Here is a 16,601-nt window from a genome sequence, read left to right as displayed (position 1 = left end):
GCCCCCCGTTGCCCGGCCCCCATGGGCTGCTCCCCGCCCCTCCCGACTGGCCGCGGCGATGGCGGCGGGCGCGCGCTGGCTGGGCGCGCTGCGCTTCGACAACCTGGCGCTGCGCGCGCTGCCGGTGGAGGCGGCGGAGGAGGGCGGCGGCCCGCGGCCCGTGCCCGGCGCCTGCTTCTGCCGCGCGCGGCCCGCCCCGCTGCGCCGCCCGCGCCTCGTCGCCATGTCGCTGCCCGCGCTGGCGCTGCTGGGGCTGCCCGAGCCCCGCGGGGATGCCGAGGAGGCCGAGGCCGAGCTGTACTTCAGCGGGAACCGGCTGCTGGAGGGGTCCGAGCCGGCCGCGCACTGCTACTGCGGGCACCAGTTCGGCAGCTTCGCGGGACAGCTGGGCGACGGCGCCGCGCTCTACCTGGGCGAGGTGCTGGGCGCGGGCGGGCGGCGTTGGGAGATCCAGCTTAAGGGCGCTGGCGTCACCCCCTTCTCCCGGTGAGGCCCCGGGGCGGGGCTCCTCGCGGGCAGAGGATCTCTAGGTTGGAAAAGTGATCGTGAGATGGACTGTTCATAAGGGCTTGTGGTGATAGGACATGGGGAAACGGTTATAAACTGGAGAGGGGTGGATTTAGGCTTGATATAAGGAAGAATTTCCTCACCATGAGGGTGGTGGGACGCTGGAACAGGTTGTGGAGGGAAGTCGTGGCTGCCCCATCCCGGGAGGTGTTCAAGGCCAGGTTGGACGGGGCCTTGGGCAGCCTGATCTAGTGGGAGGTGCCCCTGCCCATTGCAGGTGGGTTGGAATTAGATAATCTTTAAGGTCCCTTCCAACCAAAACTGGTCTATGATTCTATGATCGTTGGGCACTGTTTCCTCCCGAGGGAGGAGGAGGAGGCAGTTTCTGGCAATGGGACCCAAAGAAACGGTGGGAGGGTGCAGGAATTGGGTTGGAGAGCTTCGCCCAGAGGGTGGGAGCACTGTAACAGCTCCCCAGGGATGCGGCCTTGGCACCTAACCTGGCAAAGAAGCATTTGGATAATGCGCTTGGACACACAGTGTGAATGTTGGGATTGTCCTTGGACTCCTGATTCTTGTGGATCTCTTCCAACGCAAGGCGTTCTGTGACTCCTAAGCACCCGGAGTTTGCCCTGTAGGGACAGGGTGGGCTGTCCCGACAGGTGACGGCAGTGCTGAGGTGCTTCTGCAGCTGCGTTTGTGCTGAGGATCCTTCCAGAAAGCAGAGGTCATCTCTTAAACCCCTGGGTTTTTTCCCTGTCCTTGCTGCAGCAAGTGCAATGCTTAAATGCCAAACCATAAAGTGGCAAAACTTTCCTCTGCACCTTCCAGTACCTGAAGGGGCTACAGGAAAGCTGGGAGGGACTGTTTACAAAGGCAAATAGTGATAGGACTTGGGGCAATGGGTATAAACTGCAGAGGTGCAGATTTAGGCTAGATATAAGGAAGAATTTCTTCACCTTGAGAGTGGTGAGGCACTGGAACAGGTTGCCCAGGGAAACTGTGGATGTCCCATCCCTGGAGGTGTTCAAGGCTGGGTTGTATGGGGCCTTGGGGCAGCCTGATCTAGTGGGATGTCCCTGCCCATTGCAGGGGGGTTGGAACTGGATGATCTTTAAGGTCCCTTCCAACCCAAAATATTCTATGATTCTACAAAAATAAGACCTTAATTGTGTCTTCTTCAGTTGGTACATAGCTTCTGTCCCAGCTTATTCTCCTCTGAGGTTTTCCCCTCTCAGAACATGGACCATGAATGAAGCATGCAGTAGGCACCCCACTGCTTGCTGCTGGGTTGTCCTATGGCCTGCACAAATGGTGTTTAAAATGCAGGTGTTTGGTTTGTGCTGCTGGTCTGTCTGCCTGCTGCCAGCAGTGCTTTTCCTCCATCTGTCCTGGCTGAGGGAGGGAGTGGTGGGAAAGCACCCCAGAATGGCATACTGACCAAATCCCTTTGTTAGTCAGTTTAGTCTGCTCTCCCTTAACAATTTCAGGTGGTTTCCCCACTTGCATTTCCTATATTTTTTTGTTGCAGCTGTGGACAGGCTCGGTAACACCTTAGTTTCATACATGTGGTACCCTGAGGGGGCCACTTTTAGGTCTGCAAAGGTTAAGGACGTCGCAGAGAAGGTCCCAGATGTGGTGGAAGTTTTGTAGGTCTGCTCTGGGCAGCTCTCCTGCTTGCCTGTGTCTTCTGAAGATCTCGGGAGGTGGGCTAAGCGTCACCTGCACCTGTTCTGTTTACTTGATATCTATTAGATAAGCTAGTTTGCTATTTGCTGTATGTTTAGAGTTTTTTAATGTCATTGCCATGTGTGCCCATATTTAGCACCTCCTTTCTAGATTACTTACACAGAAAGATCCAAAATAATATTATTTTTCAGGAGGCTTAACAGTAGCCATTTTAGTGAGAGGAGACCAGTGACTTACTATGTAATGACATAATGATACTTCTCCAAAATTTTTTAATATTCTGGAAGATGTTATTGTGTCAATAAAAGCAATAGAGTTAATGATGAGAGGGATACGTGTAACGGGAAGGTTTATTTTCTTCTGCTAGATGTGGTCTTCTTTGCAAACGTGTTTTGTGTCTAACTGAGCTGTTAACAGAATTTTGAAGGTCTGGCTTTCGTTCTTAGATCTGCCACTACCTTGTGTAGCTGTGGACAGAGTGTGTCATTCCTAGGCTTTTATTTCTCAGCTGCTAAAGGGGAGAGAGGATTTCCTGCCTTTATAGCCTGAAAACTTAATGTCTGGCCATGTCTTCTTGTTGCAGACAAGCTGATGGTCGGAAAGTCCTGCGGTCGAGCATACGGGAGTTCCTGTGCAGTGAGGCTATGTTTCATCTAGGAATACCAACAACGAGGGCTGGAACATGTGTGACATCCGACTCAACAGTCATCCGTGATATATTTTATGATGGGAATCCAAAAAGTGAAAAATGTACAGTTGTTCTGAGAATAGCTTCTACGTTTCTAAGGTAGAAGCCTATTTTATTGATGTTTTGTGTTCTTTTAAAACCAAGCACAGCAGTCTGTTAAAATACCGTTTAAAGTGTATTTCCATAACAGCACCATTTGCATATTTCTTGTTCTGAAAACTTGCAACTCTTTTGCCAGGCTGTAGGAAGCTGTTCTCCTTGTCCAGCAGATGGGATGAGCTGGTGTTTTTGCACGCAGACAGATAAACGCTAAGAATGTGTTCTGTGGGCCTCAGAGGAGATTTTTCATGTTTATGCTGGCACAGAATACACGTACTTTTTTGGTGTTGGTAGTCATGGTGGATTCTAGCTTTACCCTTAATTCCAAGGCTATTTTAATGTAGTACTTGTCAAAGTCTTGGGTGCACTTTCCCTGCCTGAGAAGTTGATATTCCTGCTCCAACATGAACATTAGGTGTTTCAAGAAGCTGCATTGCAGTTAACTTCCTGTTGGGTAACAGAATATTAGAGGAAGGTGAGGCATACGTGCAGGTATATGTATGCGTGCATGTATATATGGGAAAAAAGTCTATCTTACATTCTTGATGTGTAGTGTAGTAATGATAGGTAATGGCTTTAAACTAGAAGAGAGTGGGCTTAGATTAGATATAAGGAAGAATTTTTTCACCTTGCGGATGGTGAGGCACCAGAACAGGTTGCCCAGAAGTGCTGTGGATGCCCCATCCCTGTAAATGTTCAAGGCCAGGTTGGATGAGGCTTTGAGCAACCTGATCTAGACGAAGATGTGTCTGTCCATGACAGAGGAGTTGGAACTGGATGATGCTTAAGGTCCTTTTCAACCCAAACCATTCTGTGATTCTAGTATTTTAAGTAAGTTCTATTCCTGTATATTTACTCAGGATAAGGTCTTTTCTGTAGAAGTGGTTGTAAGAAACTTCAATGAGCTGGTCTTCGATATTGGCTGGGTTTCTTGGTCTGTCACTTTAGTTACGCGTGGGTGTATGTGCTTCCTTGCATTGAGTCACTGAGTCTCACTAGGTTCAGCGTAGAAACCTTGCGGGTCTTTTATCTTGAAGGATGGGTGTTAAACTGAAGAGATGAAGTAGTGTTATTGCAACAACAGTAAATGTTTTTACTATGTGTAACACTAAATTAAGTTAATAGTATCAGATATTGCTAAAACCTGGTTTTATTATTTTAAAACAGATTTGGTTCTTTTGAAATTTTTAAACCTCCTGATGAGTACACAGGACGCAAAGGTCCCAGTGTTAACCGAAATGATATTCGAATACGGATGCTTGATTATGTGATTGGCACTTTCTATCCAGAAATCCAAGAGGCTTATTCAGACAACACTATCCAGAGGAATGCTGCTTTTTTCAAAGAGGTAAGAAGGATTAGATTCTTTTTATAAATCCAAAGCAGTCATCGTTTGAACTTCATCTGTGAGCAGGGGTGACTGGGGTCAGTTAAAACATTGTGTCATCCGATTGCCTGAACTGTTCTTCTCTTTGGGAAAAACAGTCTTAATAGAACTGCTTATCGATGAAAGCAGTATTGAGCCAACCAGCAAAAGCAGTTTAACCTTTTCAGTAGTAAATAATGATTTCTCTGCTCTGGGCGAGCTTCCCAAGACTTACTTCTGTTTGCTGAGAAGGTTTCAGGCTGCAAGGGGGAATTCTGGCCCAGACTGTCTGATGACAAGTTGACAATACAGAGACATACCTTACAAAGCATCATCTTATAAAATACTGACAACACTGAGTCCTTTCCTGTCTTTCCATTTCCAAATTACAAACAGGAATGTTGACTGTAAATCACTTCAACATCAGACTTTAAAACTGAAATGTTTAAAGGCAGTCAAGCGTTGTAGGGGCTTTTCTGAGGAAGTTGCAAAACCTTCAACTTTGGCAATGATAAGATAAGTGAGATTAAATGTGTCTTAGATGCAGTGTAGTAACAAGTCATTCTGCAGTGCCCCAGCAGAGAGGCTGGGTGGGTTCTCAGAGACCCGTTTTGAACCTGTTTTCAATTACTGTATAAATTTAAACCATAACAATTACTGGGAGATAGATCCGTAATACAAATTGGGGCTATAACATTAGTAAGGATAGAACTGCTATATTTTTCTTTGAAGTAAAATATGGCTAAGTTAATTGGTGTCTAAACATTATCTCATATACCTTTTTCCTCGTAATTGATACTGTATCACTATTCTTGACATTAGATTTCTATTGCTATGTTCCTTTGTCTTTGTGAGCAAAGAAGGAATTTGGGGACAGGGAATAAGATGCTTCTCTTTTGTGTTTTAGTGATTAGTACCTAGTAATACTACCCTTGCAGGAGAAGCCAGTTTGAGATGACTGGAGAACTGTAATAAAGGTTTCAGTTTGGATCACCTGAAGTTCAAATAATGTTTCAACCCAAATAAGAGTATTTTACCTAGCCTGCAAACAGAATAATTAAAAAATACCACAGTCTAATACATTTAATTAGTCTGTGTAAAAGCACTTGTGGTGCTTTGAAATCTGAAATGATGTGGTAGGGACTGAGGGAATCGCTGCAACATGATGCATCTTCATAACAGACCAACAAGGTGTCAAAAGACAGGCTTAAGATCTGACACTAAATTTTGTGGGGTTTGAGTTTGTGTTGTTTCCCTAGTTTCACAAACGTCTATCTTTTTCAGTAGTGGGGAAGTGCTGGTGGCTCCATTCTAACGCCTTTTATTTTTCTTTTTGCACTGTTGAAGAAATGAAGTAAAAAAGTACAAGTGATTGCATTTGACAACACTGTCTAGAAAGCAAACACCGTTATCTGTGCTTCTCAAATAATTTGTATTTGTTGTTTAAATTTACATGAGCATGTCCTTGAGATAGTGCTCTTATTTATGTATACACCATACTCATTTTCTGGTGTAGCTAGCAGTAGAAAAATGTGATCAAAAAAGAATAAAGGTCAAAGTGAGTGCAAAGCCACCTCTCTCTAATTAACATACCCACCTTTGAGTGATGCCCAAGCATTAATTGCTTCCAGGTGTTCTCATTAGCAGGATTTATTTTTTTACCGAAGCACTGGCAGTGTGTGATGCATTCATACAAAGCTATCTAGTAGTCGTGTATTGCCTTACTGCTGCTGTGCTTTCATCTCAACCCTAGTGGCCTGGATTTTTTTATTTTTGAGTTTTACCCTCCTCCTGGCACAGAGCCATCGTGCAGGGTGTGCCTTCTGTACTGGTTTATGGCATGCCAGTTATCAGTTTTGGACATATGTAGCTACTTGGAGCGCCTTCTCCTCTGTTAACTAGCTCGGGTTTTAAACCATAAAGAAATTCACTTACACTGCATCTGCAATGGACGGTTGCTTTAAATTTCTGTATGGTTATAGCTATTTAGGAAGATGACTGATTTTAGCTGTGAAGATAGTTTGATTTAAAAGTTTTGGCTAACGACTACCTGCAGTTTTTGTTTACAATAGTTCAGTAAAGTATTTAGAAATACTCAGGTTTATTTAAAAGCTGGGCTAGCTTCCTGAATTTTAGATTTCGTAGGGCATATCCAGTTGCAAATGACAGGTGAGTTAATTGAATTAAATGACTAGAACTATGTTAAAATATACTCTTTGAAGAATGAGACACATGCAATGATTACAGTTAAGGATTCACAACAGTAACTCTGAGCTATGCAACTGAAAAACTCTTGATGCGTGCAGTGAAGAACTGCATTTAAATATAATTATCATTCTTGGAATATTTTTACTTAATCTTGTAGCTTTTTTCCACTCTCAGCAAATTGAGGGAAGTTCTTATCAGTGCTCGAACTCCTTAGCAGGTTATTTTTTTTTTTGTATAAACTCCTTACCTTCCTGTAAATCACTCCTACATACCACGAAAACCAAAAGACTAATTTTACATGGGGCTTTGTTGCATAGAGTTAATTTTTTTCATAGCTTTTGCTTCTGTTTCCTGCTGCCTGTAGGTAAAGGGTCTAAAATTAGTAGTAAGCAAAAGAATGGTATCCTTAAGATATTCTTAAGACTCCATCAGAGCTGTAGAAAGATCAGTACAGACTAGAAGATGCTTGGAAATACATAAATGTATTTAAATATATTGTTTTGAAAAAGGAAAAAAAATCTCTTTTAGATAACAAAACGGACAGCGAGACTGGTAGCTGAATGGCAGTGCGTTGGATTTTGCCATGGTGTGCTGAATACAGATAATATGAGTATAGTTGGACTCACCATTGACTATGGCCCTTTTGGATTTATGGACAGGTCAGTGTGGCATCGTTATTTGAAATATTTGTGTACATTTGCTGTATGGAACAATCCTTATGTTCTTATTGCTTTAATATTTTAAGCCTAAAGTAAATTTATGAACTGTATTTCTTGTGAAATAGATTTAGTACTAGTTGTCCTGTAATTCTTCTTTTCAACTTCTTTTTAACTGTGTTCACAACATCTCTGTTAGACTGCTCATGCTCGGGGGGGGGTTGGGTTTCTTAATGTTTGAGAGGACAGGAAAATATCTAATAATATGACTGAGAAAAAAATGTAAAGAGAGTTCCCTTTTTTATTTTTTTAGTTTCTTAGAGGAGACTAACATAATACCAGTAATGCTTCTCATGGTATTGGTGTCCAGATAACTAGAAGAATGCTAATTATGTCTTCATTTGTAGGTATGACCCTGAGCACATTTGCAATGCTTCTGATAATACAGGGCGCTATGCTTACAACAAGCAGCCAGAGATTTGCAAGTGGAACCTGGGGAAGCTTGCTGAAGCTCTAGTTCCAGAGCTGCCCTTGGAAATAAGTGAACTCATCGTGGAAGAGGAATATGATGCAGAATTTGAGAAACATTATTTGCAGAAGATGAGGAAGAAACTAGGCCTAATTCAGCTGGAATTAGAAGAAGATAGTAAGCTGGTGTCTGAACTCCTTGAAACTATGCATCTCTCAGGTTGGTGAGGAACACAATGAGTTATTATTTAATAGCCCATCGGTATCTTAGAGTCAACCCAAAACATAATTTTTATCTTGACCTTGCAAGAAAGCAGCCTCGTGGAAGCCAGGAGAGAACAAAAGGCTGAAAAATAGGTACCTTCTTGTGCATTCTAGGCAGTTATTCCCTTGATAGAGGGCTCTCATGTCTCATATTTGCACCCTCACTGAGAGAGCAGTTTATTTACATGTTCAGAAAGACAAGCTGTGTTGCTTTGAGAGCCTGGAGATAGAAGGAAAATATGGGACCTGTTTTCCTGTTTATTTATTAGTTGCATTACTCAGAGTTTACTTTTGCAGGTGGAGATTTCACAAATATTTTCTACTTGCTGAGTTCATTCTCAGTTGACTTTGATCCTTCAAGACTGGAAGACTACTTAGAAAAACTTACAAGTCAGTGTGCTTCTTTGGAAGAACTGAAAGTTGCTTTCAAACCACAGATGGATCCAAGGTAATACCTTCTTTACTTAAATGCTTTTGGCTCATGCTTTTAGTTGCATCATGATCATAATGAACTCTGAACACTGTGTAATAATTGACTAAATTTGGAAATTTCACTCATAAGTGGATGCATCATGATCTACAGCAGTGCAAATTCTTGTGTATTTTGTGGCTGGTGAATGCTCAGCAGTGAATTGTGGCAGTTGGTTCTTGGGCTAAAGTTTTTTGAGCTTTTATTTGGCCTTTTTCTTTTCTCTGCTGTCTTTGCTGAATACTGCAATGAGAGTGCCAGACGGTGAAGTGATACAGATATATTTTATGGAAGAAATGGATTTGCTGTGTTCTGCCAGTGTACCGTCAGCAAATAATCACCGTGTCCTGGGCTAACTGTAACCTAAAGGCACACTTCAGGTTCTGAAAACTGTGTGGTGCCATCCATGTCCCATTTGATAGGTTATGTTCTGCAGCCCAGCTGCTCTGAGCATGGAAAAATGATAAGGTTTTGTTCAACAGCTGCTTATAATGGTGATTGCGGCAGTTTTTTACTTTTTGCATTAGTGGAACCAGGGAATGAGTGTGACCTGCGAATGTGTCGTTTTGTTTTCTAGCATCTTCCCAGATGGGAGGAAATTAAAGTGAGGATATTTTGGGCAGGGTGTTGTGTAACTGCCACCCTTTACCCCCAATTAATAAATGTTCATGAAGATGATAAACCTACCAAATTCTTCAGGTTTTTCTATGTGTTGTTAGCTTGCAGGGAGTTAACAGTTAACTTGCAGGGAGTTAAAAAGATGGGCTGGTGTGAAACTTCTTCATACAAGTTTGCAGCTTATGCCAAGATGATTGGCTGTAGTCATTTATAATTTTGGAGATATTACTGATTATATAAATATTAGCAGTGATACACTAAAATGAAAGGGAACTAAATTAAGGTGGTACATACTGCTTATTTAGTTAAGTCCCAGATTTTAGCTACTGTGAAATTACAAACAGATATCATGCATTATGGAGATAGCTTGTGTGACAGATGAGACAATATTTTTTAAAAAAAACACCCATTTTCAGCCTTAGAGGAGTGTGAAAAGTAGCTATAAATCATCATTCTATGGATGTAAAACTTTGGAGGGCCATAATGCTGTGTCAAAGTGAGTAAGTATGTAATTGATTTTTATCGCAGCACTTGGATATTGTAGAGCTGGGCACGTCAGATTTGGATAGTACTGTTGAGTTTATATAAACTCAAAAATCAAAGCACTTAGCTTCTCCCTGCTTATTACAAGTAGGGAACTATAATATGAAATAATGAGTTGTCTGTTTTGATGCCAAGGTTTTCTCTTTTGCTTATAAATGCATTCACAGAAGGAAATAAAAATACTTACTGGTTTTTGATATGCTGCCACTTAACGTTTTTCCTTTTTTTTTTAATTTCACTTTCTGCTGTAGTGCAGTTATTAATCCAGGAAAAATAAAAGTTGGCTAGCAATGTGTGAAAAATAAGGTGAAGCTGTTATTGTACAGCACCAGACAACCATAGTCAAACTTGCAGGAAAACAACCTGGATATTTTTAGGAAGTTATTGTCACAAAGCAGTTCTCATTCTGTGATTTAGACTGGTTAAATTAAAAAAATAAACTAAGCCTGTTGTTTTACTGTCTCATATGATTTAACTGAGGTATCTTCCCCATTTAATTTGTTTTTCTTAGCACTAGTAAAATTAGTAGGCGTTAGATCCTTATTCTGCATGCTGTTACAGTATTAAGGTGAGGAAAAGAAATTTTAAAACTCCCTACCCTATGGATTCTGCATTATCTTGGTACCTAAGTAAGATCAAAATCCTTATTCCAAATTCCTCTCAAAGCTCCACGGGCATTTTGATGAGAACTGCACATCTGAACTCAACTGGTAATTCTGAAAATCTACTGTCTGCACTTCATGTACCACAGAAATGTGAATTAAACACTGAAGAAGGGAGAACGAACAGTAAAATTAGTATAATTTATTATAAATGTGCTCTGTTAATGATAAAGTACTGTTATTTAGCCTTTCTAGTGAAATCATAGGTTATTGCAGGTGTTTTCGTATATACTTTATGGTTGCAGAAAGATGGTACTTGACAGGCAGTTCAACTTCAATGTCTAATGCGTTTGTTTCTCTTGTTCCCAGACAACTGTCAATGATGCTGATGTTGGCTCAGTCTAATCCTCAGCTGTTTGCATTAATTGGAACAAAAGCTAACATAAATAAAGAATTAGAACGCATTGAGCAGTTCTCTAAACTGCAGCAATTAACAGCAGATGATTTACTGAGCAGAAATAAAAGACACTGGAAAGAATGGCTGGAGAAATACAGGTAAGGTGTCTCAGTATTCTGAGCAGTGTATTTGTTCTGCATTTTATTTGAGAGCAATGTGCCTGTCTCAAAGTGTTGCGAGGGATGTGAGGGCCATGTGACTTAAAATATTATCTACTCCAAGGTCATTATATGCATTCACTATGAAAGTTGGAGGGTATCTGTGGATTTTGTTTACTAGATTCTGGGGAGGGGCAGGGATATAGAAGTCACCTTGCATCAAGTCTAGTATTAAAAGTGCTTCAGGAAGTTGAGATTGATTCTAGCAGAGGCTGATTTCAGTTGTGAGCTGTTAAGTGGTCAGTAACTATAGTTGACTGATCTCTAAGTATTTTATCCTTCTAATTTTTTTTTCTGAAAGAAGGATCTATGTATTAATATAGAAAGTAGGATTATTCTTAATCAAAGAATGACTATAAAAGAAGTTATGGCCAGAAAGCAAATGTCCAAACTGTTCTAACAGACATAACTTAAAGTCCTAAGCTGAACATAAACAGGGGATTTGCTATAAAGAAAAGCCCGTAGTAGAGCACTACTTATTTCTGCTGCATGGGAAAGGTCAGGACTCCTTTCCTCACTGGGATACCTATGGTCTTGTTCTCCAAAGGAGCTGAGAGTTACAGCCAGTATTCTGCTAATGAATAGATCAAACTGCCTCAGCTGTATTGTATCCCTTTGCTTTTATCAAAACATCAAAAGCTTTAACCGATAAACAAGCACAGAAATACTGAAGCTCAGTTCTAAACGTTCTTGCAGAGCAATGCCGAACAGACTGTGCCTATGGGGCTGGGATGTGTTTTAATCTGACTTTTCAGAGAATATGCAAGGTGTCACTTCCTCAAGCCTCGTTAGGACCTGCTGATAGTCTGTAATGCTTCTTTTAAATGAAGTGGTATTTTCTAATCTGTTGTTGTCCTGGATTTTTATAAACTGAGAGGATTATCACAGAATCATAGAATTATTTAGGCTGGCAAAGACCATAAGATTATGATAGAGTACAACTATAAACCTAACATGGCCAAGTCCACAACTAAACCATGTCCATAAGTACCACATCTACGTATCTTTTAAATAGCTCCTCCCATTCCCTGGGCGGCCTGTTTCAATTCTTGACAACCCTTTCAGTGAAGTAATATTTCCTAATATCCAGTTTAAACTACCCCCGGTGCAACTTGAGGCCCATTTCCTTTTGTCCTATTGCTTGCTACTTAGAAGAAGAGACCAACACCGGCCTTGCTACAACCTCCTTTCAGGTATCTGTAGAGTGCCTCAGCCTCCTTTTCTCCGGACTTAAACAGCCCCAGTTCCCTCAACCACTCCTCGTAAGACTTGTGCTCCATACCCTTGACCAGCTTCATTGTCCTCTGGACACACTTCAGCACCTCAGCGTTCTTTTTGTACTGAGGGGCCTAAAACTGAATGCAGTGTTTGAGATGTGGTCTCACCAGTGCCGGGTGCATGGGAACAATCACTTCTTTAGTCTTTCTGGCCACACCGTTTCTGATAAAAGCCATGATGCTGTTGGCCAACTTGGCCACCTGGGCACACTGCCAGCTTGTATTCAGCTGGCTGTCAACCTGAGCACCCCGAAGTCCTTTTCTGACAGGCAGCTTTCTGGCCATTTGTCCCCAAATTATAGATGATGTCATGTTTATTAAGAACTGCAAACTAAGACAGGCCTTAGTTTCAAAATGAGTCAACTTTTACATGTGGATCTTGAACCAAACAAGTTGCTTTCACTTGCTTAATTTCAGAGTCCGTTTGCAAAAAGAAGTAGAAAGTCTTAGTAATGCTGATACCTGGAATACTGATCGTGTGAAAGTCATGAATTCAAACAATCCAAAATATATCTTGAGAAATTATATCGCCCAGAATGCCATAGAAGCAGCTGAAAATGGGGATTACTCAGAGGTATGATGTCACTACTTAACATATCTGTGGGTTTGTATCGATTTGTAGTGGTGCCCTTGATGACTGACATTACGCTAGGTGAGATTCATTCTGGTATCAGGCAGTTAGGAGACCGGGAATTTGCTGTTCAGGTCAGTATTATTTTTGAGGAAGCTGTGATTTTAATGACTGCAGAACAAAGGAACTGAAAATCTGCATGTGAACTTGCTGATCCCAGGACAAGACACTTACCCTTGCTTTGACTGTCTTCTGAATAGCGTTTACTGTGGGAGGCAGTTGAGGATGAATTTATACTTGCTCCTTGCTGTGTGTTATTTTTCAAAAGTCCTCTCCCTGTGAGGTTCATCGTGTGGATAGTAACATGCAGAAAATGAGAATATTCATTTATTTTGAGCAATTACATAAGAACTTATGTTTAAGACTTGTGTTACAAGATAATAGAGCTTCAGTTCTGTATAGATACAAAGTCAGCCAGTTACGATTTTGCACTTTTCAGTCTATTTGATACATATTCATTTATTTAATATTTGGCTTGCTTCGAGTTTGGGTGTTAACTACAGCTTACTCGACCATTATTTGGTGTGAGGTTCTTCTCCATATCCTTTTGCCTTTGTTTTTAAATTCTCATAACGGTGCTATGTTTTCTTTCTAGGTAAGAAATGTACTGAAACTCTTGGAGAACCCATTCCAAGAAGCAGAAGACTTCAGAGAGGTAAAGGAAGATGCAGAAGAGGAGGGAGCAACTGCTACGGCAGCTGCTTGCGTTCAAGAGACCAGAAGCAGACTACCGTATTGCAGTAAACCTCCACTGTGGGCTTCAGAGCTCTCTGTTACATGATCTTCCTAACTGCCTTGTTTTATTTTTTGCTGTAAACTGAAGACTGATCCTCGTTCAGCAGTGAAGAATTCAGCAAGGCAAACATCAAAGTGCTATTAAGTTATTGAAGCAACACTACATTTGGATGCGTCTGCAACAGTCTTCAGCTATGCTTAATTTGAAGCATCATGGATCACTGAACAAGCCAGTGACAATCAACAGTCCGTACTCATCAGTAGTTTAAGTGTTTTGAGACTGAAAGTCTTTCCTTTATTCATACTACATTACAAGTAGAAAGCAATAGTACATATTGAAGGAGGCTGAATTTTGAACATCCAAGTGGAGCTGTTGTTATGTGAAGACAAAAATAGCAAGTCAGGAATCTGATCTGTTTTTGTCTGATGTCTTAACTATAATAGTACTTCCAACATTTATTTACTGCTTTCTCTGTGCAGGGACTTTTGGTCCTCTTTAATGGAGGAATAGATTCAGTGTTGCTTGTTCTGAGCTATGTTTCATTTAATTAAGTTCATTTCTTGTGAACCTTCAGATTCATATTTATCTATTTTTAGTGAATTTTTGCAGGCTGGGGTTTAGGGGGAGCAATTGAATGTGCTGTTGCTTTTTTTTAATACAGTAAGAGCAGAATTAAGGGAGATAATATATATCTTTGCACTTGAAAATCAGGATGGAAAAGTTTATTCAAGTTTAGTATGTTTTCATACAATGTGTAAATATTTACTAAAACCATGGGTACATTTTGTAAGCCAGCTGACTGGCACAAGGTCAGTTAGCCAAAGTAGCACAAACCTTAAACTACCCCAGAACTCAAATGGAGGTTCCTTGTCTATTTGTTTGTGTACTTTAACAGAGCATCCTTGTATGGGAGGTGTGCAGGTGGGGTACCTGTCTGTGCACACTGGTCAGTGGGATTCTTCCAATCCAATTTTGGCCTTCTGCTTCCGTGGTCTTTGAAAATCTGCACACAGACAGTTGCTATTTGACCTATTTGTCCCTTGGGAGCACGGCGAAGAGGAGTGTGGCACGTTAGTGTAACAGAGCAGTTTGAGTGGCAGTTTGGGCAAGCAGGGAGGGTGCAGGGAGGGGCTGGAGGCCAGCCATAAAGGACCATGGACCATGGTGGCAACTCGGCAGAAGATTAAAACCGTTCCAAATGCTGCAGCGAGCAGGATAGATGTTGCCACCCAGACAGAGCCTCAGTGGGTCCATGCAGCTACCCAGACCGTGGGCTGCAGGCAGTGCCCCCCTCCCCCACCAGCTCACGCCTCTGGTATTGGCTTCACTTGTGGAAGCTGTGCTCGCATGGGGGAACTACTTCGCATGGTGGCAGAGCTGAGGGAGGAGGTGAATAGACTAAGGACCATCAGGGAATGTGAGAGGGAGATAGATCACTGGAGCAGCGTCCCTCTCACAAACTTAGCAGGCTGCTGGAGCTAGTGGCTCAGCAGCTCCCACCTGCAAACTGTAAGGCTGGGGGAACAAGAGATGAGGAATGGCAGCAAGTTCCTGCCTGGTGCAGGAAACCTGCTCCCCCCACCCAGACGACAACCCCCCCAGATCCCCTTGAGGAATAAATATGAAGCGCTGCAGGTGGAAACCATCCCTAAGGATGAAGAAGATGGCTCCCACAGCCTGGAAACATTCCCTAGGCTGTGCCATCCTCCGAAGACCATAAAAACATCCTCAGTAAATAAGAAGTGGAGAGTGATCATCTTAGGGGATTCCTTTCTAAAAGGAACGGAGGGACCCATCTGCAGACCAGACCCACTCCACAGGGAGGTCTGCTGCTGACAGTGAAGGGGCATCAGTGAAGGATGTTACTAGAAAACTACCTTCCTTGGTGAAAGAGACAGATTACTACCCTCTAGTAGTATTTCAAATAGGCAATGATGATTTACAGCACAGAAAGCTGAGAGCCATCAAGAGAGACTTTAGGACTCTACCTAGAGAACGTTGGAGGCCTCTGGGGCACAAGTAGTGTTTAGCTCCATTCCAATGCTAAGGAATGAGAAGCAGGAGGTCAAAGAGAAAGAGTTGATTAATGCCTGGCTCCGAACCTGGTGTGAGGAGAAAGGCTTTGGGTTCTTTAATCATGGGGTGATCCACCCACCCCCAGGCTTTCTTACTAGGAATGGGACATGCTTGTCTCCAAGGGAGACTAAAGTCCTTACTAAAAATCTAGCTAGGCTCTTAAATAGAGCTTTAAACTAGATGTGAAGGGGGAGGGGGACGAGACCAGGCTAGTTGGGAGTGAGCCTGGAGGTGGGACTCCAGTAAATGAGAGATGGTGTGCTGGAGAGGATCACCAGTACATCACCACAGAGCAAGTGGGGCGATGATACCTGAGGACAGTAAGGATGAAACTGACACTGTGTTATTCCAAGGACCAGTCAATCAGGAATGAACTGTATTCCCTTTATGAGGGCTGAAGGTTCACCAGCCCAGGTGAAGTGCATTTACACCAATGCACGCAGCATGGGCAATAAGAAGGAGGAGCTGGAAGCTGTTGTAGGGCAAGGTGACTACAATGTCATTGCCATCATGGAAACATGCTGGGACGACTCGTATAAGTGGAGTGCAGCCATGGAGGGGTATAAACGCTTCAGGCGGGACAGGAAGGGTAGGAGAGGAGGTGGTGTAGCCCTCTATGTTAGAGAGTGCTTTGATACCCTAGAGCTCAGTTACAGTGAGGAAGGGACTGAGTGCCTGTGGGTTAAAATCAGAGGAGCCCACAAGAAGGCTGACATTGTGATGGGAGTCTGCTACAGACCACCCAGCCAAGAAGAAGCAGCTGATGAGCTCTTCTATAAACAGCTGGGAATAGTCTCTAGATTGCTACCTCTTGTCCTCATGGGAGACTTCAATCTTCCTAATATCTGCTGGAAGTACAATACAGCAGAAAGGAAGCAGTCTAGGAGGTTCCTGGAGTGTGTGGAAGACAACTTCCTCACACAACTGGTGAGTGAGCTGACAAGTGTGGGTGCCTTCCTGGACCTGCTGTTTGTGAACAGAAGAGGCCTTGTGGGGGATGTGACAATTGGAGGACGCCTGGGACAAAGCAATCATGAGATGATAGAGTTTCCAGTTCTAGGTGAGATGAAGAGGGGGATTAGCAAAACA

At 42.5% G+C, this 16,601-nt stretch overlaps 1 protein-coding gene across 1 annotated transcript; it reads left to right on the top strand.

Moving 5' to 3' along the window:
• Nucleotides 1-39: 39 nt before the first annotated feature.
• Nucleotides 40-14,293, top strand: SELENOO (selenoprotein O). Its single transcript, XM_054086550.1, has 9 exons — nucleotides 40-486; nucleotides 2,780-2,983; nucleotides 4,151-4,331; nucleotides 7,086-7,216; nucleotides 7,621-7,901; nucleotides 8,243-8,393; nucleotides 10,547-10,732; nucleotides 12,487-12,643; nucleotides 13,296-14,293. The coding sequence occupies exons 1-9, from the start codon at nucleotides 59-61 to the stop codon at nucleotides 13,488-13,490; spliced, it is 1,914 nt and encodes a 637-aa protein (XP_053942525.1). The 5' UTR covers nucleotides 40-58; the 3' UTR covers nucleotides 13,491-14,293.
• The last annotated feature ends 2,308 nt before the right edge of the window (nucleotides 14,294-16,601 follow it).

This window comes from Cuculus canorus, chromosome 1 (assembly GCF_017976375.1).
Source record: "Cuculus canorus isolate bCucCan1 chromosome 1, bCucCan1.pri, whole genome shotgun sequence".
Lineage (NCBI taxonomy): Eukaryota > Metazoa > Chordata > Aves > Cuculiformes > Cuculidae > Cuculus > Cuculus canorus.
This window is presented reverse-complemented; position numbering and strand designations above follow the sequence as displayed.